We start from the raw sequence: 27,161 nt of genomic DNA, 5'->3' as shown, positions 1-27,161 counted from the left end.
TCTTTCGCGGCATTATTTGATGCTAAAGAAACATACAAACTTTCTATAATTGTTAAGAACCAGGGTACTTAAACTAGCCTTTTGTTGGATTCAGCTGTGGTATATGCAATGGTATATTAAGCTATGCTTAATTTTTTTTTAAGTAGTTTTAATTGGTTTGGGATGGGACAATACTGATATAGGTACAAAGGTACGTTACCATTACGTCGGTTTCTACGGTTTGCAGCTAATGGTGTTTTTATAAGTACCAATTAGGTAGTCACTGTTTATATATTTGTTTTGTTATTAATACCTTTTACATGATACAGCTCCCTGACAAACTGACGAATGGTAAAACTGCCTTTGGGCACATGAGCCTAAAATATGCTATTTTAGACTATTAACGTAGACATCGGTTATACTCTAATTCAGACATCAGTCATTGACGATTGTTACATAAAATATTTAATTTTCATCCATCTGGACTGCAATCCGTTATTCCAAGAGGGTTAAACGATAATTCTCTTGTCGTTCTGACCAGAATGATGGACTGGACTGGCGCCAGAATTAACGTGTAATCGATGTCTTAGGCTCCGTAAAACACACACATACACACACACTGCCAGCTTCTGCCAACTGACTGCCAACTTCAGTAACAGAGTGGCACCTGAAGAAGATGTCTTAGGATCTGCCTTTTCCCAGCTCACGTTGCCCAAATGTTTCATATTGCCAACTCAGGATTTTCTCTGAAAGTGGGTGTAATAGTTCTTTAAGCTAACTTACTGTGTTCTATAAAATCACTAGCCGTTACCCGTGACTCCGTCCGCGTACAATTCAATTTTCACTATCTCGCGGGATTATGCAATTTTCCGGAATAAAAGCTATCCTATGTTCTTTCCCGGGGCGCAAACTATCTCCATACCGAAATCGGTTCTGCGGGTTAGACGTAATGAAGTAACAAACAAACAAATCCAGCGGTGATTTCTTCCCATCAGCTGACCCGCATGCTCATTTTCCCCTCTTAAACAGACTTGCAAACTTTCTTATTTTATAATGCTAGTAAGAAAATACACTGAGATTTTTTTTTGGTTTCGGAGAAAATTTAGAGTTGAGAAATGAAATATTTGGTAAACAATAATTCTACGAAAAGGCAGAACCCGGTTTTGTTTTAGCTATGTTTAACAGGCTGGTCTGACCGATTGTTTTCTATTGGCACAGGTGAAGGAGGGGGCGGCGGGGCGCGGCGCTGTGCGCGCGATGCGGCCGCGTCGCCCGCGCACGCGCCCGCGCCGGCGCCGCCCGCGCACGTCAAGAGCGAGCGGCTCAGCCCGCACGACTCCAACGCATCCAGGTGACAATTCAATATAAAAAAATATAATAAACTAGCATCGCACGCGACACGTAAATCATTAGATCCAGCAGCTGAATTGAAATCACGGGATTTCTAAAAATTCCCGTGGGAATTCCTGAAAATTAAATCGCGGTTTTCATTGACGTTACATTAAAACAATCATGTCAAATTTCATGAGTCTAAGCGCAACGGTTCTTATTTTGAGATTTTTATCCCTATCCCGTGGGAATACCGGAATAAAAAGTAACCTACGTTTTATTCCAGATGTCCAGCTATCCACATACCAAATTTCATCCAAATCCGTCTAGCCGTTTCAGCGTGAAGGAGTAACAAACATACTCACTCACTCACTCACAAACCTTCGCTTTTATAATATTAAGTAGGATTTAGTGGGATTCGGGTGCCTGGCCCTAATTTGAGTTTGTGGCGCAGGTCCCGCAGCGTGACGCCATCTACGTCGTCATACCCGGGCACGCCGCCAGAGCGCGGCAGCCCGCTCACGGCGCCCGCGCAGCCGCCGCGCAACTACTCAGACATCATGCGCTCGCTCGCCGCTCGGTACAACACGCACCCGCCCAACGAGTGAGTCTAAATCAGTGATGGGCAAACTTTCTTAATGGGGGGCCGAAGAGTGTCAAAGTTTTTAGAGGAGGACCAGAATTAAACGACCTAAGTTGTACTTACTATCGTATAAATTCGTACATTTGATTTTACCGTACATTTGACTTAAATAATGTATAATTAAATTAAAACTTACATACACATAATTCCGAGTATTCATCATATTCTAGACTGAAAATACCTACAAAAAATAAAAACCTAAAACTAATACAAATTACTTAAACTAGGTAGCCCCCTTAGGCAATGTCGCGAAAATGCTGACAGCCTTTCCTCTATAAATAGCTAAGCTAATTATTTATCCGAAGAAGCCAGCTCTTCCGTCCCCTGTGAAGTCTACTAACCTTTTATTCGTTAGTGGTGTTCATTCATTCATTGGATTTATTTCACAAACAATACAGTTATTGTTTGAAATTTACGTAATTTACATACAATTATAAATACCTAATAAAATAAAGTTATTAATTATTCTAAATTACCAATTGCCATAGGGCTTGTGCATTTCTCGCCCAACGTATTGGGATCACGATCATCATCCCAGCCCCACGACCCACGTCCCACTGCTGGGCACAGGCCTCCTCTCAGAACTAGAGGGCTTGGGCCATAGTTCCCACGCGGGCCCAGTGCGGATTGGGAACTTCGCACACACCATTGAATCGCTTCGCAGGTTTGTGCAGGTTTCCTCACGATGTTTTCCTTCACCGCAAAGCTCGTGGTAAATTTCAAATGTAATTCCGCACATAAATTTCGAAAAACTCAGAGGTGCGAGCCGGGGTTCGTACCCACGACCCTCTGCTTGAGAGGCGATAGGTCAAACCACTAGGCCACCACGGATCACGATACAGCGCGGAAATGCAACCAGCCTTATGGGCACTCTACCGCAGGGACAAGACTTGGGGGAATTGGCATTGGTCTAAAAAAAACATGTTTATTTTTAAATATTTTTTTCATGAAATAGGCGAATTTAAGACACATATTTGGAGGATTTTGGTATTAGTTGTATTTTAATTTTTTACCCTATTTAGAAGTTACCGGAATTATAGTTAACCATAGTTGCCATGACGGTAAAAACTACGTTTTTCTTTGCCCGTCACAATTATTTAAAAAAAGTGTAGTGTATTCTGTCAAACATTATTTTGCATATATACACTATACACATCTTATTAGTATTTTTTTACAAAAATGTTATAAAATGATTTTATAAACCTATTCCTCGAAATGGTTTTGGAATTAGACCACATTGTAAAAAAGTGATCAATGCCCATTGTATATAATAGTTAAGTTATTTTTAGGATAGTTTAGGATAACCTTTACAATAATTTCTTTCAAATGTATTTTGTGTTTACTCGTAGGTGGCACCGAATATTGTTTTAGATTATGGTGAAAAAGTAGGGGTAGATAAATAACCTAATATTATTAATCTTTATTAACACGCTTCAATAATTTCGTAAACCGTCGATCAATATTAGATCGAAAGTCATTTCATAATATCTTTACAATAAAATTTTACTGATTGTGACTCATTCACATCCAATGAATGCAGTATTCGATGACCATTCTGAAGTTCTAACTGCATTAAACCGTAAAATGGCTGATGGCACTAACACTTAAAATGCCGCACTATAAAAGCTTCATTTAACTAATTAGAGACACTAATTAATATTTTTCTACCTACCAATAAATTTACCTTAATCCGTTCTTAAAAGCCACTTTTATTTAATGATAAAATTGTTAGTCACTTTGGCCCGTGCCGTCTTTCGTAATCACTGCATTAAATTCTTTGTATTCTTAATTATACCGAACATTTTTGTAATTATTACAAAAACACCGAACACATTTCTTAAATTTAAAGCAAAGGCCATACTCTTACATAATTATAAAATTGCTCTTCATTTCTGTTATCTGTATTAATTTTGACCAATTTGTTGAGTAGCTATTTGTAAAAGCATATAACAGATGAATGTCAATAGGTCGACTATGTTAACTTTCAAAGTAGCTCATAAAAACGAGTTATAGCACTCATTATTATGTTTATAATCGCTTGACTTTCAAAAAGGAAACACTACATCATTTATATCAACCCATTTCCGATTTACTCCCGACAATTCACACGGCATGTCACAACACTACGACGGTTCACCGACCGGCTAGTGATGCCCAATCCAATTAGCATATTAATCGATTCGATAACTTACGTTTAGTCGACAAATTTACATGATTCGTGAGAACCGATGCTCTCCGCGTGAACTTATGTTATATTAATGAATTGCTCATGTTTCGGAGGTTAGCGACCTCTGTCAATATTAATTATTACGAATCAATAAGTTATCGTGTCCCTAGTTAAGTATGCGGTATGCAGCAAATTTGTCGTAAGAATTTTGTTTTAAATATCATAATATCGTCTTTCATTACTTAATATTCAAATTCGAATCAATATTATGTAAAGCGTTTGGTAAACTAGAGAAGCACTTTGCTACATCAATTTGAACAAGATGCAGTTAAATACTAATATACATATGTAAACAAAACATGCATTTGCTTGATAGCTTGCCATTTTTTTAGTTTAATCAATCAATCATTATTCAACGAGGACTGTTTTGAATATGCGAAGAGATAACCGAAGGGATGTTTCTCCACACAAGTTGTCATTAAAACAAACTCCAAGTAAACTTAAGCTTACTACCTAGGTTTGAAATAACCTCGTAATACTCACACCAAAACTTGAAACTCAATATCAATAAAGTAACGAATGTCCTAAATTGAGTAGGAAAGGCCCTAAGAATTACTGAATTACGTGGTTTACTCGTGACCACGGCCACTGTCGAGACGTCGAGGTAAATATTACTCGTGTGTTTAGCGAGTTAAGTCCCGTTTGTGGTATTTTATAAGGCCCTAAGATGTTCAAAAAAATGCAACTAAAATTATGTTTGTTTTAACCTAACGTAACCACCTTCTCACCACAGTTACTTCCATCGCATGAACGGCTTCGCGGAGCGTGCTCCCGCGCAGGACGCGACCGACGCGCCGCTCGGCGGCCTGTTCACGAAACTTGCGAAGCAACAGGGCGGCCCGCCCCGACTGCCGGCCTTCCCAGTCATGCTCGATATGAGCTCTACTAAGGTGGGTGTCCCATCACTATTTAGATAGTCAATGTTGCTAAATAAATAATTATTAGCCAATTAATTTAACCTCCTATGGCCCAGTGTTCTATGTATAGGACATAATGCAATCTGAAATGGAACTCTATCATAACTGACATTAAATTTCATCATCATGTTCATAAAACATAAATTTGACTTGGGCCGCAAAAGATAAATAAAGTTTCTAGTTCTTAGTAATCTATACCTACTTGATTCATTCAGATGTTACTTTGCGAAGGTCCTCCGCTAAAACCATACTAACTAGTTCATTGTTAAAGTTTGGTTAGTTAACTATCACGCGAGTAAGCATCCGTTGGAAAAAAAAATGTTGCAGCAGTAATAAGACAAAGGTTTGTCTAGAAAGTGTTTTTATACAGGCTATTTAAGTATGTATTTTCTTCGTTGTATGTTGTATCCGAAAATAGATTTTGGTACCATTTTTGGATTATTATCATAATTACAAAAACGCTTGATTCAAATATTTATTTTTGAAGGAAACGCATCGCGTGCGCACTTAGCGGTCAGAGACAGGATGTCGATCATCTAACATCGATACATTCAAAACTATACCTTGTACATAAAAGTACAGATTTTGTTTTAAATCTTCACTGAAATCCGTATAATAAAAATATATAATAGACTTACAAGAATCAAAAATACTCGAGCATTTTTCCTCATATTAGGTAATCCACGATGCTCGGATGCCATATGAAATAATTCACGCTCAGCTGAGCTTTAATTTCAAAAGCATTATTCGTATTAATTATTTGCTCACTGACCTTCTTTTAATTATGGCTTTACTCAGTTTCATAGTTCACGGCTGTGATTAAAATGTCTCATAAAATTCATAAAACTCTATCGTAGTTAGAATCTAGAAGCACCGCCAGTTTATGTTAATACGCCTCTTTAAAATCATAATGCGCGTCGAGCAACTTCCTTTGCGGTAATAATGGGGTAATTAAATCTGATAACACTGACCTTTACACTTCCTCGGGGGAGATAAGGGTAATTGCGAGGGGCACGCGCCGGTGTTGCCAGGCGTTCGGGAATATCGGAGATTTCTGGGGACTTTATACCTATGTTGTCATAGTTTTCTTATCATTCAAAAACTCATGATCTGCTGCGCAATAGTTACGCTATACAAATCGATTCACAAGAGCTGGTGTTAATGAATTTAACGAAAGTTATGTCACTTAGACATTTTTGTTGGAAAATGACAGGTGCATGGCATTCTCATATTTGTGTGAAGTGTATTCAAATAGGTAACACACAGATACATTAATTCACTCATTTAATCCATTGTGAATCGACCTGGGTTTTTTTTAGAGACAACTTTGGATTTTTTTTCTATCGAACGAACTACAAGTAATCTTTTTTCTAAAGTGTATGATTTACAGAGTGAATTCTCAAATATCTTACATAAAAGTTTCAAAGCTGAAGTTTTACTAGAAATGATACCGCAACCGCAAGGACTCATACAATAAATGCGCTTAAAGCTCGGCGCGCACATTCAATCATTGCCAGTAAAAGAAAAACTTATAAAAACATCTTAGATCTGGTAACCCCAGCAATGGCGGCCCCGCCCCGGCGCGCGCGACTCTCACACAGGAACTGGAGCTGCACTAATTGGTGGTGGCACGCGCGACGCGCTAGTGATGTACTGATGGGATGTGAAATCACGGTCGACTTTTAAATTAGACGACTTTTTACACACGACAGTAACGCGGATACTCGTAGCTAAAATCGTTACAGTTAAGTACTCCCGACTTTCTAATGAAAAAGCGTAATGATACAAAATGGGCGTTATTATATTTGTCTCGCGGTTGCGGTATTGCTCTCATTGGTTGAGATTTTATAGCGGGTGGTATAATGATTATATTACTCGCGTGCGCATTGCTTAGGGTACAATAAAGCTGTTTTCCGAGGCAATTAGCCGTTGAATCAGTTACGTCACTGTCTTCCGCTCGAATCGAATTAACTTGAATCAATTAGCTCGGATTGTGTTATTAGGGATCGCCCACGGCGTTTCGCTTGGACGATTGTTTGTTTTGCTATGATAGTCATTGCTCATCAGTGTCTACTTTAAACATAAATATTTTAAGGTAATCCAGATTATAGAAGGTGATTTTTAGCCACCATCCAAATTTCGATATGTCATAAGTAATTTATAGACATTATATACTCTGCTTCATTTTCTTTTTTTTATCTTAAATGCTGTGTTTTGAACGTGAAACTACCGTGAGACTCACTCATATTAAATTATAATGTAAAGGATCGCGTTGCTCCTAGGAACAAGGGCTGCGATTTAGCCCGAAACATGTGGGGCTAAACTCGATTTAAGACGTGAGTTATCCGTTACAATATCATTTAGTAAAATACTGTGTTGTTCCTTCTTATTCGCCTATCCTTAAAAATTCACACATTCTACAGACAAAAAGTAAAAAAAAAACTTAAACATAATTCCCTTGCAGATACTAACACATATAAAATTTTTAAAGGCGAATAGTGATTATACCCCGGTTTTTAGCAACAGTAATGGCAACGATCTGAGTTGTGTCAGCATAACGCTTTTTATAGAAAGTACTGGGGCATATGTCACTATAACGACATGAACGACTATGTCATTATTGAAGATTATTTCGTAATTTGCACTGGTAAAAAATCAGCTTAGAGATGCAATGTTATTACTTCTTATTTCATACTCGTATGTCGTCGGGATTGACGGGAGATTATAACCCCGGCGTCTCGGTTTCATCACGCGCGTTCATTTCACGCCGCGCGCGTCTGAATTTCGTACGAAATTAGAGCGCGTGCGCCTTTTTTAGTGAGCAATTAAAAAAGATAGATTGCAATTTGACCCGCGGGTAGCCGGCGTGACGGCTTGCTACGTTATTATGATGAATGCGTACCGTTCTCCATCTGATAAGAGCTCACCTTTCATGTTTGTTCAGCGCCGAGCAGCGAGCGCTGAGTGCGCTATGCCTCTGACCGCGCATTTCAAAGATGGATTAACAAGCCGAGGTCGACGACATGCTTTTGTTTAATTTATCAAATTAAGAAAGTTGCGTTTGACGCTACCTGTTTTTAGAAGCGTCAAGTTTTTTAGAGACTTGCGAATGTAACGCAACATTCCAGTTTTGACTGTCAATCATCAGAATGTTTGGCGAAAAGTACAAATTGATGTATCTTGCTTCTGTCATTGTGTTTTGTTAGGTAATTAATGACATGTAACTATTGCTACTGTAACAGAAAGTTTCAAAATGTTGCTCTTGTTTGCTTTTTGTTTTTGAGTGTCTGTTTTGTGCAACTCAATTATTTAACTTCATTTGTAATTGAGTTATAAGCTGAGTTACCGAAATCAAGCTTGCAAATAAAATGTATTATTACACTTTAATATTACTATTTACTGCGTGGGGACTTTTTGACGAAATTACTTTTGAATGCGTGTAGGATTCATCCATATTTTGGAGGAAAAAAGATGTTTCAGATAGGTACTTTTAATTTGATCCAGTTTTCTCATAATTATTACTTAAAGTTAAAATTTTTGCGGGTAAAAAAATGTGATATTGGCCAATACCTCTACCATTTTTGATGAGATTTGGCTGGATCCCTCCCCCCTTTAAAGACTTATTTAATTTATAGACAGGAATAAGCATGCCAATAATATAATAGATGGGTAAAAGTTTTTTGTCCCAGCATTCGATTCTCATCATACAAACCTCACTTAATCATCCCAGAATAGTGCCGCGCCATTTATCGATACTTTTCCCGCAGACGCTGCTAGCGATTTCGCGAGTCGGCCGCGGGGGGCGCTCGCGTCGTAAGCGGACGGGCGCCGCGCCGGAGCACAGCCCGCTGGATCTATCGGCGGCGGGGGAGAGCGCGGCAAAGCGCGCGCGCTTGTCCGCTAGCCCCAGCACTAGGAGCGACAGCGATGAAAGAGACAGAAATTCTAATGATGGTAAGTCTTATGCATTTTTAACCCCCAACGCATAACGAGGGGTATTATAAGTGTGACCGCTATGTGTTTCTGTCTGTGGCACCGTAGCTCTTAAACGTGTGAACCGATTTGAATGCGGTTTTTTTATTTGAAAGCAGTTTTTTTATTTTATTTGAAATCGGTTCAGCCGTTTTTGAGATATGAAACTTTGAAATGACAGTGTCAGGGGTTTTTCAACTTTTTAAGTTGGTTAGGTTAAGTTATTTATTCATCACCATATCAGCCGTAGGACGTCGTCCACTGTTGGACACAGGCCTCCCCATAGACCTTCAATGGCTGTGGTTGGAAGCGACTTACATCCTGGTTGGTTTTATACACACTCGTCAGTAAAACCCATTACGAGCATGAGGCAACATTATGAAAACGTCCAATAGTGTTTGGTAGAACAATTCAATTCAAAAGTTTTCGCTTCAAAAGAAGGTTAAATTTACCCCCATAAGTCACGATGCCACTGTCTTTTTTTTATTCGACTGGATGGCAAACGAGCAAGTGGGTCTCCTGATGGTAAGAGATGGTGTTTTATGGAAAAGAAAGATAACTCCACTGTTTATCAAGTCAATAGGGTTACACAATAACGTAAAATATTTCAGTATAGCTATGTTTATGTGTAATGTTTTAAAAATAATTAAAACAAGAAGGGCTATAACAATTTACTTCAGCTCAAATGTTTACTACCAAAGGCATAAAAGTAATCAACTCATTATTGACGTTCTTACTTAATCCTTAATTAGCGGTATCTCAAAAATATTGCTACATTGTTAAAAAAGGAACGCAAGATTATCAAAGACCTCGAAAACAGTTACGTTACCGACTCATTTTAGATTTTACTGATACAGTCATAAATTTAATTGTAGGTAACTAGATAACCAGAAGCGAATTACATGAACTATGTAGCTTGAAAAGTTGAAATTTTGAGATTATCTTTAGGTATTACGTGTTTTCTGTACGTGCCGCCATCTTGGAATAGAGCCAACAGGATAATGAACGGCGGACCCATTCCTCTGTCAAAAGTAATTATTATAATAATTTGACTACCAATACATTTTAAAATATGTGCATCGCGCTGGCATATTTGTGCGTGAAGCTAATTTATTTGACAAATTTGCTGTACGTGCATTGGGAGGGAAAACTAACATGCGATTACGATCACGAGTACCAACAACTCAAGGAGAGTCATAATTGGTCTGTTGCCAGTTTTAAAAAAAGCATAAAAAGGCCCGAAATTCATTAGCAATTGACATTTTGGTAGGCTGCTGCCTCGCCCCCCGTCGAAAGTAACAGATATTTTTTATAGAAATTGGAGCACATGACTTCTCCGTTTGGCTTTATTCTCCGAGTTTAAAATTCCGAACAGCTTAAAATTCCTCTATGATTCACCGTTAAAATTCCGTACCAATATTTTTTTCATTTAAACCTCCGACTAAATGCACCTCATTCAATTAGTATAAATACTCGGACGGTCTTTTTGAAAGCAATTACCTTTCAATATATTTAATTGCTGCTACCGAAAACTAAATGTCTTCGCGTTCAAATTAATTACTATGAAATATGGGTCCGATCGTGTGATGAGTTTTAGTGAGCGATTTAGTAAATGGCTTTTATCTTTGTTTTTGTTAACTTTTTAAAAGCCGCGATCGTAAAGTGTACGCGCCTCTCAAATGCTTTTGATGACGCACCTCTGCTATGACTTTTTCCAAATCAAAGTTTTTTTTTTACATTATTAGCACATAAAAGTTCTAATGAACAGTTAAACGATGTAAGTAGACTAAAAGCCGCCTTATAGACAGTAGGGCGTTAAATAATATTTCAAAGCAATAAAAAGTTGCTAATTTACCTAATACTTTCGCGTGTATCTATTTTTTATGTATTTATACTGATAACTTTGATAGGTAATTGTTATCCGATGTGTTTTTTTATTTCTTGATAGGGTACACTGCCTAGCTGGTACTACATCGTTTTCAAAATCGCTTTGGCTGTTGCACTTTTATTCCAATTTGTTTGGTTAATGTATATTTCTAAGATTAACTGTTTTATACTTTGACAAACTGAAAGAGTATTCAAAGCTCTTGATTATAACTATACGTTAATTGTCTTAATTTTTCATACGTACGGTCAGCCAAATAAGGGCACTATCAATTTTTAAACAAGTTCCTATCAAATGAATATGTCTCTAAAGTCGAACTTTCAGGTTGACAGACGTCTATTGGCATTATTATTTTATGAAATGCAAACGCTATCAACTTTAGGGTGGCAGACAACATATTTAGCTGATGATACCTATAATTGAATCAATACATTTTATTTTTTATTTCTCAAGAACGCAGCGAGGTACGCTGCGACTGTCTCTGCGCGGAGGCACGCGCGCGCCTGTCAGCATGGTCAGTCGACGATGTTTGCGAGTTCGTCACATCCATCGACATTTGCGCGGAATATGCAGCGGTAAGTGCACATCACTATTTTTAAAACAAGTGACGACTATATTGAAATTCGAAAAAAGGAATGCCATCACTGCGAGCTTGCCAATTGGAAAGGTGAAATCAAAAAATAGTGGTAAATAAATAAGTCTATACAGGTGAGATAGATAATAGTATAATATTATATTGGAAATGCGGTGGTTGTTCTATCGGTCAGCAGTAACTTTCCTCAGCGGCATTTAATAGCGCTAGAACTTGAGATAAACTAGTTCTCTCGGGGCACTCAATATCACTACGCACCAATAAATTTCAGCATAAAATTCAATTTAACCGGTAAATCCGAGCAGAGAGGAATTTGAATAATTTATTTTACAGGAAATTGACAGTATAAAGCGGAGATTATGACACTGGTTGATAGCTTGTAAAATGTTACAATGAAGATGCGTAGGCGCCAATTAAAGCAATTAATGCGTGCGAGTCTATCGAGTGAAATGGGGCGATGGCATGAGACAATGTTTGAGGTAGACACGGAAGATAATTATCGATAATCGGTTTTTTTTCCTATGTGTCGTTGACATTGCAATTGTACTGAAATTGGGTGTGCCTGTCTTATTTTGTTTATGTTGGCAAATAAATCAGTTTTCTTCTTCTTAGGATCTTAAGCTAAAAGTAATTAATTATTTCAGTTTAGTTCTCTTTGTGACTAAAATTTATTTTTACATTATTATCCTCGGTGTTGGTAAGTCTTAAAGTTAGGTGAGACTTTTAGGTTTGTACTTTTAAAATAATGCTAAAACCAACCTATTGCTAGTTTATCTCTTTTCGCTAATTTTCCGATATAAACGCGTCGCTGTTGTGGAAAAATAAGTCTGCGCAAACTATTGAATAGGTACATATACTATTTAGATAATAACCGTTTTCTGCTTTATACCACTACAAATGCAAGGAGGTGTAATTTTCATATGAAAAATAAAATCATAAACAATTAGCAGACGGAATTATCGCTACAGAGAAATCTCTCTCAGTAACAAACAAAGTTACAAAGAGAAATCATAAGACTAATGACAGCAGCCAGTAAAAAAACAGATGAAATATTTCTTTCATCTACCTATCTATAATCTACCTATATTCACACATCGACAATTAAAGGCGGACGGAAGCCGATCGCCCAATCGTGCAATAATGAGCGCATCACTACAAATTGGTACATTTAAATATCGACCATTATCGATAGAAAATACTATTACACTTGATTACAAAATTAACTGGTAAGTACGCCGTAATTGTAGATCGTGATTTATTTACAAATTTTGTTGGCTGATTGCATGTATGTTGGTTAAATGTACAAAATAATATAAAGTAAAAAATGTGCTTTTTTCGGTAATTTACTTAAACTACTACTTACAAACATAGGGTTATTTTAGTGTTTGTCTATACTATAGAATATCTGTTCATCATAGGTACATAAAAACTAGAAAAATAGATGATTTAGGTATCAGTCATCGCTTAATAACTTTTAAAATCTCTTTATTGACTTATAAATTCGTTTATCGCGCTTAAATTATGCATTGTTTCAGGATTATAACTATCATATTATTATCCTTCCCAAGGGATCAAACTATTTTTACGTGATAAATAAATGTTATGCTACCTCTCTTCATTCGGACAAAACAAACACCGACAGAATCACACATACCTCTCACGTGAATTTATCAATGAGTAGTGAAACAGCCCATAAGAGTTTAAAGTGTGTGAAACGTCAATACCCACGCTTAATCCGAACGCCACTTTTACAAAACAAAACACAAGCGACGGCTGAGAGAGAAAACAAGAGACGATCTCGTCCCTAAAACAGACAATGCCAATCAAACAATCAAAGTCCATACATTGTGATGAAGACATCAGGCGGGCGTCATCGTAATCATGATTGCCTCGCGTAATCATTCACAGTTTCTACACCACGGTCATGCCAGTTTACTGAGACACCTGTGGTGTTAAGGGGCAACCTGTTAACCATCAAGCCTGTAGGATAAGGGTCAGTTCACACTGAGACGCGTTGCTATACACATTACATTGAGGGAATACGTAACATCGTGATGCATGTCAACAAGTACACATTTGACGCATTCTTTTAATGAGAAATGCAACGTCGCGTCGCTTCCCGACTTAAACTGACCCCGAGGCTGAATGCGCAGACATTCTTTTACAATACAATAAAAAAGTTTTCTTAGTGGTAGCGACAACCTTTTTATTTATATCAATCCAATGTCGAACAGAAATGTGACGAAACAAAGATGAATCCACGGGCGTGAAAGTTTGTAATTTGGTATTTTAGTTGTAGCTTAGTAATGAGATACATTACATTATTACGTTACACTACAGTTAGGTTCAACTTTTTAAGACGTGTAGCTTCGCCTTAACGCGTAGGTGTTGGTGCCACAAGTCAACACACATTAGAAAGAGCGTTGATCGTACACATACACACATACGTGGCACTGATATATATCTCGACGTTTTGATTAATTTCAATTATTACACGGAATGGGAACAAGTGAAAATGATATTAATATGAACACACCGAGTGCAAAAAATAATAATTATTAAAGTTATTTTGATGATTAGTTTCTTTGAAGCTTTTACTTTTGATTAAAACTAACATATGTGGTATGTTGTGGGTTATTAATCTAAAAAAAGAGTTTGTTACGCGCTCAATGTATTGCCGATTTAGAAAATGAAAATTTAGATTTAGAACGAGCAAAGCTCGGTCGCCCAGACACTACATTATTATATGAGAATCGATACTCAAAGTTACCATTTAGTATGGATTGGGAACTTCACGTGCACTATTGAATCTCTTCTCAGTTATATGCAGGTTTTCTTATGAACAACTAGGCTTAACTAATAATATTACGTTTATATTTGTGATTTTTTAACCGAAACTATTATCGGATTCACTGGAATATTCTGGCTATACGCGCCAACCGTCCTTAGACTGGACTTAGAATCTTTAACGTGAAAAAAAGTCTTGAGACTTAATTAGTGTTGCTTACAAAAACCAAATAAGTATGATTTTATTTATGTTCGACATAATTGTAATAGATCCTCAACACTTTCCCAACATAAAGTCCCGTGTCGCGACAAATCAGCCAACACGATTACACTTAACACTGGCAGTGTAAAATCGCATCTATAATGAAATATCTGTAGCCAATCTGGCGCCTTATTCAGTATCAAAGTGATATCGTAGCGAAGCAATAACTATATAAATTGCTCTATCACTTTGCATTACATGTATTAGACATCACATTATGTTTACTGTGCAATAATTCAAGCTTGAGATTGATTCACGAATCTTTCTTATGCGATGTAGTGCAGTACTGAATAGATACACACATTAACACGGTCCTTATTTAATATTATAAAGTAGAAATTACATTTCTGACCTATAATAGTCACCATTTGCCAGTGAGTCACCAAAACTACTTTAAATATCAGGTACCTATGAATCGTAATTGTAATAAATAACCTAACCATAAAATTTTAATTTTTAATACAAGCTTTTTTTGCTGTCTGTACTTTTTGTTGACAGTACTTGCATTGTCACCGAAATTACATTTGCGTACCAAATTTCAAGTCGATGCTATTAACCTTTGAAGAGTTCCGTCCTGCGGAGACGATCCTGGCTGGACTACCAGGATGTCACTACTAGATTATTGTATTGTCACGCGATTTACATAAGTATTCCAAATTTCAAGTCATTCTGACAACTGAAAGTTGGTTAAATCAAACTTGCAGGATTTGAAACTAAATAAAAGCTTGTAAAAAAACATATCCAGTGGAACATGAAACCTACTTTTTTAAGTTGGTGAAATATACATAATATTTATCTAATGACAAAATTTTTTTTTTTTGTTTTTTTTTATTACTTACGAAAACTAAGGAAACAACATTTTAGTAACTTTAATTTTTGAATTTTTATACGCTGCGCTGTGTTTTGGCCAACCGTCGCTACACTTTAAATTTTACAAAAACGCAAACTTCTGTTCGCAATGCGTATGCCGAATAGAATCCTGCGTTCCATCGAACATATCGCTTAGCACACTCCGAATATTCACTTCAGACCCATCATAGGTTAAAATCCCGACCATAATAACTGTAGCCGATCTGGCAGTAATTTAGAATATCTATTGACTACATATTAGCATGGATTGTTTATTTGGCATCTTCTATTGAGATTTAGCTGCATAAAGAGGATTTTCTAGGTCTAGGTTGTCTACAAATCACACTAGTTTATGCAGTTTGTGTCCAGGGACCGTTATTTGTATAGATATTTATTTACATACGCTTTGTACTCGGATACGCTTTCAGTGGTTCGATATTTCTATTTCCGACAATTTCCTGGTTCTAGGATTTTGGCTTAAATTCGTATTTTTCCGTACAAAAACAAATAATACTTAGGAAAGAAATAAATGGTATATTTTTCGTTTGTCATGGTAACATAATTAGTTAGCAAATGATGTTTCCAATCGTAATTCGCAAAAAAAAATTTTTTTAACCCGACGCAAAAAAGAGGGCTGTTACAAGTTTGACCGCTATGTGTGTCTGTCTGTGGCACCGTAGCTCTTAAACGGGTGGACCGATTTGAATACGGTTTTTTTAACTTGAAATCAGGCTTTTAGACTGGCTTTATAAATAAATTTCACTTGAAATTAACTAAAGTGGCATTTAAATTCACCATACTTTGCATTCGGCATAGCATAAAATTTACCTACATAGCTACATAGTCTTTTAAATAACATTTCCCATACGCCACGACAACTCTTTACACACACTTAAACAAACCCATCGCGACGACAGTGACGTGATTACTCGTCACGACTTAACCGTGACGCTGACGTGTCGCCAATGACAACTTTACTGTCGAGTGACTTGACTGACTGACGTAAAAGCACTGACATTAAATATCTTCTTACATTTGGACGAGTTCCTAATTGAGCTTTAACCATTCAATGAGTAGAGGTAAGGCATTTAAATTGACCAGTATCATACTTGTATCAAATGCCGAAAAAAACGCAGGATTTTTGTAAATAACTTCAGTAAGTTATTACTAAGTTCAATAAGAACAAGTGCGTGATTCGTTGAAGTCTTTTATATTTAAAATGTAAAGGTCGTTTAAAGGTTATTTAAAAAATGCGTACAATTTATAAATTAAGCCACATTTTTCTTATTTCATTATTATATCTACCTGACTACATTGTAAATGCTTAGTTTCTCTTAAGAAGTACCTTATATATATCATGGCCCATATAGCCAACAATGTCTTGCGTAAAATGTTGAACGTGTAATTTTCTTATTATTAATTTATTTGTCAATAAAAAATTACAGCATTTTTAGCTAGAAAACCAATGCGATGTAAAATTCAAATAATACACAAAAACAAAACACAAAAAAAGACAAAAAACACATAGAAGACATACAAAAAAATTAGGCATTATGTTTTGCTCCCATTTGCTACACCATATTATATTATTACTTTACCGTTGGTAAAGTTGTTTTGAGATTTATTTATATCTGTATCATGCTCATGTACATACAATTTATGGCAAACAAAGAAACTGAAACAAAAAAAATGCCTTCTAGCTAAAGCAAAAGTAAGTTTAGTAAAATTTACTTTTACTTCCATATTGTTCAAAGTTAAACGGCTTATTTGATGTTTGTGAGTCATGTTGCACATCACACGTGAAGCAACTAGACGGATGAGGTTTGCGTCCGAAACGACACGGCACGGCGAGTCCCACCATTTGTACCCCGCGCGCGACTTACACAACTTAGCGAGCTAGCAGAGACCAGGACAGTAGGATTGGTTTAGTCCAGCGTTTCCCATTTGCCGGGTCGCGACCCGGTACCGGGCCACCAGAATAAATTACCGGGTAGCAACATTCCCGCCTTGTTTTAAAAATAATACCTACTCGATCGACACATCGTAAATATTCGTAAAAGTAAATCGTAAAAGAATCGAGTGTGCCACGAAGGGGCAGTGTGAAAATTACCAGGCCATGGCAGAACTACGAGTAGGTATGTTTGGGAAACACTGGTTTAATCTCTAGTGTAAACCACACAAATTACTCAAGGACTCTTCTTAGAGTCTCTTTCTCAAGAAAGCCTAATGGTTTTTCAAAAGCGCTGGTAGTATTGAAAAGTGCGATTTATTTAAGAACCTTTAGCACTCTAGGTAATTACAGTATAAACGTTTTGATTTTTACAAGCCTTAATTTAGTTTCACCTGTCCCGTTGTCTGTCTGTCTGTCTGTAATCAAATTTTGAAAATAAAATTCGACTAACTTCCAGTAGTTGGATTGACTTGACATTTGTAATACTTATGTTAATTGCTTGACAATACAATAATCTGGTATTGAAATCCTGGTAGTTCGGCCAGGATCGTCTCCATAGGACGGAACTCTTCAACATTTAATGGCATCGACTTGAAATTTGGTATGCAAATGTAGTTTAGGTGACAACACAAGTATAGTCAACATAAAGTACAGTCAGAAAAAAACTTATATTTATTATGTTTTATTTTGACTACCTAAGGACTCTTCCTCGGACTCATTCTGAAGTCAGCCTACTGGGCTTGTCTCCACTGTGCTGTAATGCACGGCGACTCAGGCGCATACATTACCGGCAAGCCGACGTGGGAAACAAGGCAATGATTTAAAATTTACATAATATTTGTATCGGCTGCGCGAGCGTGGCGAATGTGAATCCGCGAATTACAACTTGTATGTCAACAAACAATGAGACAAAGAGATTGTTATGATCAAAAGTAAGATAAGGTTTTCTTAAGAAATATACATAATTCCAAGTTTTTTTTATAATTAGAAGTGAACTAAATTCGGTTCCTAAGATTACAGTAACATGGCAACTAATATGTAAAAATACTTAATCCCCGCCTCCATATTTCTTTCACGGGCGCTTTTTCGAAATATTATATAAATTAAACCGTGTGTTACTCCAACAGTTAAGATGAATCTAATGATACCTCATAAATTTAAAACCATCCAGTCGTTTAGGCTACAGAGGGGACTAAACAAATAGACCTGTTCCCTGATCGCTACAATCTGACCGTCTTCAAATAGACCCGTTCCCTGATCGCTACAATCTGACCGTCTTCAAATCTAGGGTAAATTTACATTTATTACAAATGTGCTCCATCTTAGTCCACATCTTCGGCGACCGGATGGCCAAGTGGTTAGAGAACCTGACTACGAAGCTTGAGGTCCCGGGTTCGATTCCCAGCTGGGGCAGATATTTGTATGAATAATACGAATGTGTGTTCTCGGGTCTTGGATGTTTAATATGTATTCAAGTATGTATTTATCTGTATCCGTTATGTTTATCCGTTGCCTAGTATCCATAGTACATTCACCAACAGATATTTCGGAGCCAAGGTGGTCAAAGATATCGGCACATGCACTCTATTATTAAGGTATTAGAGTTCATGAAGGTATCGATATTTTTGATCATCTTGGCCGCTCCGGAATATCTAATAGCGACTGTACAAGCTTTGCTTAGTTTGGGACTAGGTCAATTGGTGTCAAGTGTCCCATGATATTTATTTTTTTACTAAGCAAGTGTGCTCCAATGATTGTGCACACAAGCCTCTTTCTGTACAAAAAAATACCTACGAATCAGTGGCTAGGTAATCCCGGATAGGAAAGGAAGTGTGAAATAGGTATGTCTTCGAATGCAACTCCTCGGAGCTAGCACAAGCTTCGTTATATTTGTTATCACTGAAGTCATGTAAAAAATTTAGACAAGCCAGCAGGAATCGAGTTGTTATGACGCCACGCTACTGCTACGAATATCTACGAACTCCAAATAAGGCCTGGAATTTTCAAAGCAGTGATACTTCCAATACATTAAAGGATGCCTCATCGTTTAGAGTGGGTGAGCCAGTAGTCGGATTACGAAGATAAATTGCTAGTGCTCTGGATACTGTTGCAGCAATTAATTGTGGCCAAGATAATATTCAGTTAACTAGCCGATGATTTATTTGAGCACCTTCGTAAATGAGAGCCATTTTATGAGTATATTTGATTTTAACAACGACTTTCTATTTAAAACTATGTAATGAGCAACCCAAATAAAATCATTATCGAACCAATGTAAATGACCATGATGAATTTCTTGGAAATAAATAAATAAAAATAAATAAATATCATGGGACAATTTAGGTACACCAATTGACTTAGTCCCAAACTAACTAGGCAACGGATAAACATACTTATATATGTAGAAAAAATATATACCTAAATACATATTCACCACCCAGGACTCAAGAACAATACATACCTACAAGTATCTACTTCGACCGGGGATCAAACCTGGAACCTCAAGCTTCGTAGTGAGTTTCTCTAACCACTGGGCTATCCGTCGTCCGGTCCCACTGGAATTTTGTATAAATCCGAAACTTGAATATGGCAGTCAGATCTGATAGTTAACGCGAACGAAGCCGCGGCTAATAGCTAGTAATCAGTATAATCACAACGACCTAACTCAATATATAGGCAAATAAACCCGTGGTCTAGTTTCAAAACCACCAGCAATGATTTACGAACGCTCTCCATACTTCACAAGTGATTTATACGAGGGAACTTATATTTATAATAGGAACTATCGATCTTCTCCATTGTGCATTAAATCCTGCCCGTATTAGCTTGCGCAAGCGTTCGTGCATCATACAATCACACCTTTGCCACGCTTATTCTGAAACTGCAGCAAAAATGGCATCCATAGTATTTTTATGCTTTAAAACAGGTAAAGTAAAACTAAATCTACTCAGTACTCTTTGATTTTATACGAATATTATATTTGTGATTTAATTGAATATTATATTTATTTTATTGTCCTTTCAGTCGTTCAAAGGTTAACTGGAAGAGATCCATTTAACGGATAAGTTCGCCTTTGGATATCTCTTTATCTTGTTAACTGTTATTTTATTGTGTTTTATGTACAATAAAGGGTTCTCTGCCTTTTTCCAACTTTAACCTTCCCAAATGTTTCATTTGCCAAACTGTTTGATTTCCCACACGATTTTCCATGAAACCATGTTCTTTTCGGAACTTTCATAAAACAAACCTGAGTTTTTTTTTGGTTTCATAGAAAATCGTGAGTTGGGAAATAAAACAGTTTTGCAAATGAAACATTTGGGAATCGTGAGTTGGGAAAAGGTAGGATACCACAATAATGCCGCGTAACCTACAAAAAGTAGCAAAAATGAAGATGTCGCATCTGGTACACATAAAAACAAAGACATTGATTTTAAAAGTAATGATGTGAAAAAAACTAGTCAGATACGCGGCATTACGCGGTATAGCAGTATCATCGACGAATGTATTTTTAAAAATAAGTATCCTATTTGCTAAAATCCTGAGGAATAAGGCCTCCATCCATTACGTAAGTCCAGTAGACGTGCTACATTAGGGCTGATAATTGGCGAGCTTCGTGTGACAAAGGATATTTAGATACGGTTCTACGCCGTCCTAATACCCATAATGCACGGTTTGACACACGGATGTAAAGACGTATAATGCTCGATTCACATTGGCAACTGAAGAAGTTCTTCTTTTTCATTCTTCAGTCTAAACAATAGATTGGCAGATACGGTCAACTTACAAGGAGTACTGAGTAGATTAAGTTGAATTTTACCTGTTTTAAAGCATAAATAATTATTGCAACCTTACATTTATAGCGCACATGCCATTCTACTAATCGATCGTGTGCTCTTATACTTTGTCGAGTAATTTTCGTTTTGAACTCAATACTTTTAGCTTCTCATGTGTCTCCGACCCGTATTCTCATTGAGAGAGAGAGAGAGAGAGAGAAACGTTTATTTACACATATTCGATACACATAAAAATACATTAGATCGAAAGAACACTGCTAGGCACAGTTCACTTCCCAGAGTAAGAGAGCTGCAATTCCCACGTGATTCTAGTGCGGATTGAAAGCTACACGCATCTACTTTGTTTTTCGAAGATGTGGTAAAATAATTACATGCAACATATAATAATACCAAATAGTAGCTGTAAATATCCAAATGTAAAAATAAGAAATCAATATTATATTATATGTTGCCATATTCCAGCATTTTACTTCAAAATTGCGCCATTTACATAGAAAGTGGCGCCCTCTTTTAATTCTTACTTTTTCATGAGTGTCACTTTCCGTAATTTAACGTATCATTCCATAGATGGCGCTGTTCTAGATGCACTTAGCCCTAATTGCGCATTGTCACCGTTCGGGGATCGTGCGCTCGTGACGTCATGACGCAACCGCTTAAATTATATGCCATTTGCTTTTGAAATAAATCGCACATGTTCACGTAGCAAATGTACTGTTGAAACTGCAATCGCGTGTGCTTGCATCCGTTTTGTTAGGTAATGAATTGAAATAAATACTTAAAAAATTAGTTACTTAGGTTGAGTAATTTGTATAAATTTTACGCTAAATTATAAACATTTTATAACTTTTGTTTTTCCTTTGTAATTTGACAAGATGATTTCAGAAATCCCATAGAACAACACAGTATTTAATTATATTTAAATAATTAACAAAAACGGTTGAGACGTCTTTCAGAAATGGGAAAGAAAGAAAGAGAAAGGAGAACCTCCTTTTTTTGAAGTCGTTTAAAAATGCTGAAAAATGTTCTTTACTAAATCAAATGTCATAATAAGTAAATGAATAAAATATCGCTCAACATAATCTTCACATCCGTTCAAAACATAGTCTATTTCTTTATAAATGTCCAAAAAATGTTTTAGTTTTTTTTTCTCTCACGTTTGACCCCACCCAAAATGCCAGAACTCAGATGTTATCTCACCGCGTATTGGCATATTTAAATGGAGAAACCAGCAGCTGTTTATATCGTTTACCCAAATACGTAAACATTATTATATGTTAACAAGGTATGTTTGTTCGGGATTCCCAAATCTATTTCGATCCGGAGTGCGAGCGATAGAATTTGGCTGATAGTGCCAGTGGATATATGTCGACGATTTTATAGTTAGATGCTTTAATCGATAAACGTTCGACTATTTTTATGCATTTGCAATCGTAAGGTTGCGTTTTCACCAGAGATATGTGAGTAATCAATACTAAAAAAGTTTAAGTGTATATTCAATGTGTGTCAGGTCATAAATATGTGTATGCAGACGTCAAAAATAGCTATACACCTTTATGTCACGAATTATAAGGTCGATGTGTACATGATTTTGAAGCTCTGTCTGTATAGTTTAGATATTTATGCCCTCGCCTGTACATTATAACCAAGCAAACCACAAGTCAGTCCCAACACGACTTTACAACCTCATATGAAGCCATCCAAACAATTAAATGGAAACGAAAGCGCACGCGCACCCCGTCTCCAAATACCGAACGCGGGCGTTCCGACTTGTGAAATCGCCATCATCAAAACGTCCATATTCACTTTAAATATCACCTTAAAAACAAACAACGTACGCCCACATCATCACCCCGAGCCATACACGACTCGTAGCAAAGCCTCAACTATTGTTAAAGTAACAAACTTACATTTACAATTAACAGACTAATAAACCTTGCAAATTTCCACCTTGTTTCTTCTAAGCACCGTCGATCCATGATTTACCCGATGGCAAATCACTTTGGTCAAGTTAGAGATGTAATTACTATAATGGTCATGTTACCGTGACCATTCAACGGACACATTGTTATGATTTTTAGTCATGGAATCGAAGACGGGTCACCGCGTGTGATCGCAAAGTGATTTCGATTTCACTTTACTCGTTAGAAATTACGGACGGCTACGAAAAACGATGTTGCTTTCGGTTTGAGATATAGGTAAGTACGGAGGTGTTTTAAGGTCTGAAATATTTTGAATGGATGGATAAGTAAATTTTCTTTTTATTTTGAAATAATATTGTCATGCCTTTGACACCTTATTATGAACATCAATCGATATTATGTCAACAACAATGACAACAGTCAAAAAAAAATTTTTACCAAAAAATGGAACCGACTGCAAAAACTGAAACTTGAAAATATTTTTCAACTAGTTTGAAATCGGTGCCTCAGCACGAGCCAGCAGGAGTGGAACTATAGTGGATTACCTCACCTACATAACTATATATTGGGCTTCAATCTGTCCTGCTGGCTCGTGCTGAGGCACCGACATCAAACTAGTAGAAAAATATTTTCAAGGTTTTTATAGTAGGTTCCATTTTTTGTAAAAAAAAGAATCATGATTTTTACTAATTTGTAGCCAAAGTCCTTTAGAACAAAAAATAAATTTGAAATTCGGCTCACAATTGGCGGAGATAATGCGTAACAAACGTAAAAAAAACATACAGACGAATTGAGAACCTCCTCCAACGTCATTCTTTGGAAATTCTTAGTGCCCTCATTGTAGCTTTGAGAATGAACTCATATAGCGTTTGAAACAGAATAGCTTCTTGGTGGGGATAGTTGTGTCTGTGCGACTTATTTTGATTTACCTATGTGGAAGTGAAGGACAGTGGGATGTGCATGCAAACACATGTGTGTCTCATAGACATAACTATCTGGCACATATTTGCAGAGTAGCCAAGTTTTAGTTCATGGACAACCAAATACAAAAATCGATAAAATCAATCTATTTCTAAGTAAGCTTTGCTACCTTGATGTACCAAAGCAGGTTAGTATTTTGTAATTTATACATTGAACTCAATTTTAATTACATTTTAACTGCACGTTTCCTAACAGTGATATGACAAATTAATTCGAATTGCCTTTATCATCAAAAACCGCTCTATAGATGGTTGACATTTATTTTTAATTTCAGCTATTTATTACAACGTGTCGAGCGATAATTCCGGATTCTAGTACACTTGCAACACTGACGATTAATAAGGCTAATAGTTTGTGGCTTTCAAGTTCTGGTATCATCGAATGGCACGATTTCTAAAGCTGAGTTTAGACTTGCAAGAAAAATCTTGCGAGGCCGTAATGCCAATGAGTGTGTTGTGGTCAATCAAGCGCCGTCATTTAATGCAACTTGCACGATTTTTCTTGCAAGTCTAAACTCTGCTTAAGAGCGGTTACAGATGTAGTGAATAACCTTTTCTCATCGTGAAAATTCGAAACACATGACTATTTCCGAACGCTGCCGACGTGTCTGTGAATTATTATAGTAATAAGTGACATTTTTGTATTTAATTCATAGGGTACTTTATTTATTTTAGTGCCAAATATTAAACCACAAGTTTGAAGTCGATACCGCACTGAGACGTGATACTCACGGTCAAATAATTATAGAAAATGAAATTTAAACAAAAATTAAATAAAAATCTTAAATTAGGTGCTTACCACTCTATATCGATTTTTCATTTTACCAGTCACTCTATACCAATCATCCATCGATTCATCGATCACAGTGTCGCGATATAACGATGCGGAATGCGGATTTAAATCGCAGCTAAAAATCGCCGTATGTTGGCGTTAGTTCTTCGCGCTGATTTACTACCCGATCTGCATAATCGGGTGATTTGGTAACAATGCCTGTTCTAAATTGCAGATGTTCTAACGCGGTACCCGTAGCGGTGCTGAAGTTTCTTCTAAATCACGTGTTTAGGCACGGCTCACTTTTGTTTTTAGGGTACCGTTATTATAAAAACAATGTTATTTTCTTTAACTAGTATTATAAGGAAAAAAGATTTGATTGTGAGTTTGTTTGTAACTCAAAAACGAATAAAATGACTGTATAAATTGTTTCAATTACACCAAGCTATATTATTAGAAACTAACACAGGCTATTTTCCACCCAGAAAATGCCAAATTTCCATGAATTGCAGACCTACTTACGGGCAATATCTAGTAGTATAATATGCAATCATTCTTAGATATGAGTAAAGTGAATCAAATGTAGAGTTTGTGTAACTATTACTTCTGATTATAAGTTAAATGGGATGGTTTTTTCTTATTTGGAAGGTGTTATCACTGTATTAAACGGAACTAGAACTAAACTTTCAGATCAAACCGACGTAAAATCGTCAGATGAGCTGTTTAAATTTTAACACTCCTTTGTGTGCATCTAGCTTAACTGGCTAGGTATGTAAACAAATCTTGCAAAACAATCTTTACCCACTTCCAATGTTCCAACTATCTTGAAATTTTGTACATTATTGTGTAAAGCTGTTGTGACAATGCAATAATCAAGTACCATCAATGAAAATCATAATATTTTTTTCATCAAAAAGTTATTAGTGTCTCACGCATTTGTTTACATTATACCAAATGTGCTTTATTTCAACGTAATAAGAATACAAACATACGTATACATCATTCCTGTAAATAATATACGGAACTCGCGTCGCCAGTGCTGGTCGCGCTTGCTCGCAATTTTTTCACCTAATGATACCTCAGATTTATAGCATTTGTTCTACTAAATTAGGTGTAAGTGGAAGTGGTCTTTGCGCGGTTTTTTATTAGTTGTTTCGTCATTAACGATCTTCTGCCAGGTTCGCATCAGGTGGCAGCTTTCTCTTATCATTTAACCGGTCCATTTGACACTTGGAATGATGATGACATTACGCAGTTGTGAAACAAGAGCAATGTTGATTAATTTATAAATAGCCTGCTGATCATTAGGTAAGATGATTTAGGTCTCGGATTCAAAAGCTGGAACTAATTCATCATACCGCATCACTATTAAATTTGATATAGCATCTGAACCACTTAATCATCTGCTTAGGTTTGAATGTCAGGTGAAACTGTGTTTATCTGTAGATACATTAGCGCACTATTTTAGCAAGTGTTTAACTCAGATCACTTTATAGAAAATTGTCATTTTAGACGTGTCTAAAACGTTTTAAAAAAATGAGTTTGTGCTACAAAATATTTGTATTATAACGTCGCTCGCATTTGAACCATTAGATCTGGCATTTGAATTAAAATTCCGAAACTTTGCAAAAAAATCCACGAGTTCCCAGAAAATACATCGTGGTCATCATAAAAGTTGCATAAAAAACCCGTGTTAAATTTGAAAAGGGGTGTCTTTAAATTCTTTTAAATTACTGTAGAAGTTGGTTTAGTTTGATAAACGCCCGTGTAATTTTTTTAACTGAATTTTTGACCCAAAGCGTAGTTTTCATACTTGAAACATCGATCATTGAATGGAAGTATGACAATGTATTTGTTTACTACACTTTGGTCCCGAAAATATTGGGCCCCGAAAAATGGTGTGCGAAATTCCCAATTTTATTCGCACTGGGCACGCGTGGGGCCGTGGGCTTGGGCCGCGTGGGCAGCTGAAGTCCTCTCATTCTAAGAGTGCTATAGTTAAGAAAACTTAATTGTTTCCTTTGTGTTACGAAAGTTACCCACATATTTTGTATGACTACTTTCGTAAACAAAGAAAACAATAGATTTTTCTTAACCAAAGGCCCTTAACTATGTACAATTTTTTTGCAATTCACCCCTATGTTCATCAGTGGGACGTTTATGGACTGGGGTGATGATGATGAAAATATTTCTTTACTTTCTATATGTTCTGTAATAAATTTCCATCAACCACACTTTGAATCTCAACTGAACGCAGCATAACAATAAACCAATTTGAATGGTACCACATCGATACGTTAAAT

The 27,161-nt window shown here is 36.5% G+C and overlaps 1 protein-coding gene across 3 annotated transcripts in view; it reads left to right on the top strand.

Moving 5' to 3' along the window:
• The window catches only part of LOC141436897 (uncharacterized), a 225,516-nt gene that overhangs the window by 132,192 nt on the left and 66,163 nt on the right, over positions 1-27,161 (top strand). For all 3 annotated transcript variants that reach the window (XM_074100003.1, XM_074100005.1, XM_074100004.1), the window contains 5 exons: positions 1,198-1,330; positions 1,763-1,912; positions 4,912-5,068; positions 8,863-9,049; positions 11,406-11,527. In XM_074100003.1, coding sequence (XP_073956104.1) covers positions 1,198-1,330; positions 1,763-1,912; positions 4,912-5,068; positions 8,863-9,049; positions 11,406-11,527 — 749 coding nt within the window. The remainder of the gene's footprint in view (positions 1-1,197; positions 1,331-1,762; positions 1,913-4,911; positions 5,069-8,862; positions 9,050-11,405; positions 11,528-27,161) is intronic.

Source organism: Choristoneura fumiferana, chromosome 17 (genome assembly GCF_025370935.1).
Source record: "Choristoneura fumiferana chromosome 17, NRCan_CFum_1, whole genome shotgun sequence".
NCBI classification, from domain to species: Eukaryota; Metazoa; Arthropoda; class Insecta; order Lepidoptera; family Tortricidae; genus Choristoneura; species Choristoneura fumiferana.
Note: the sequence above shows the minus strand (reverse complement) of the source record. Positions and strands in the feature narration are given on the sequence as shown.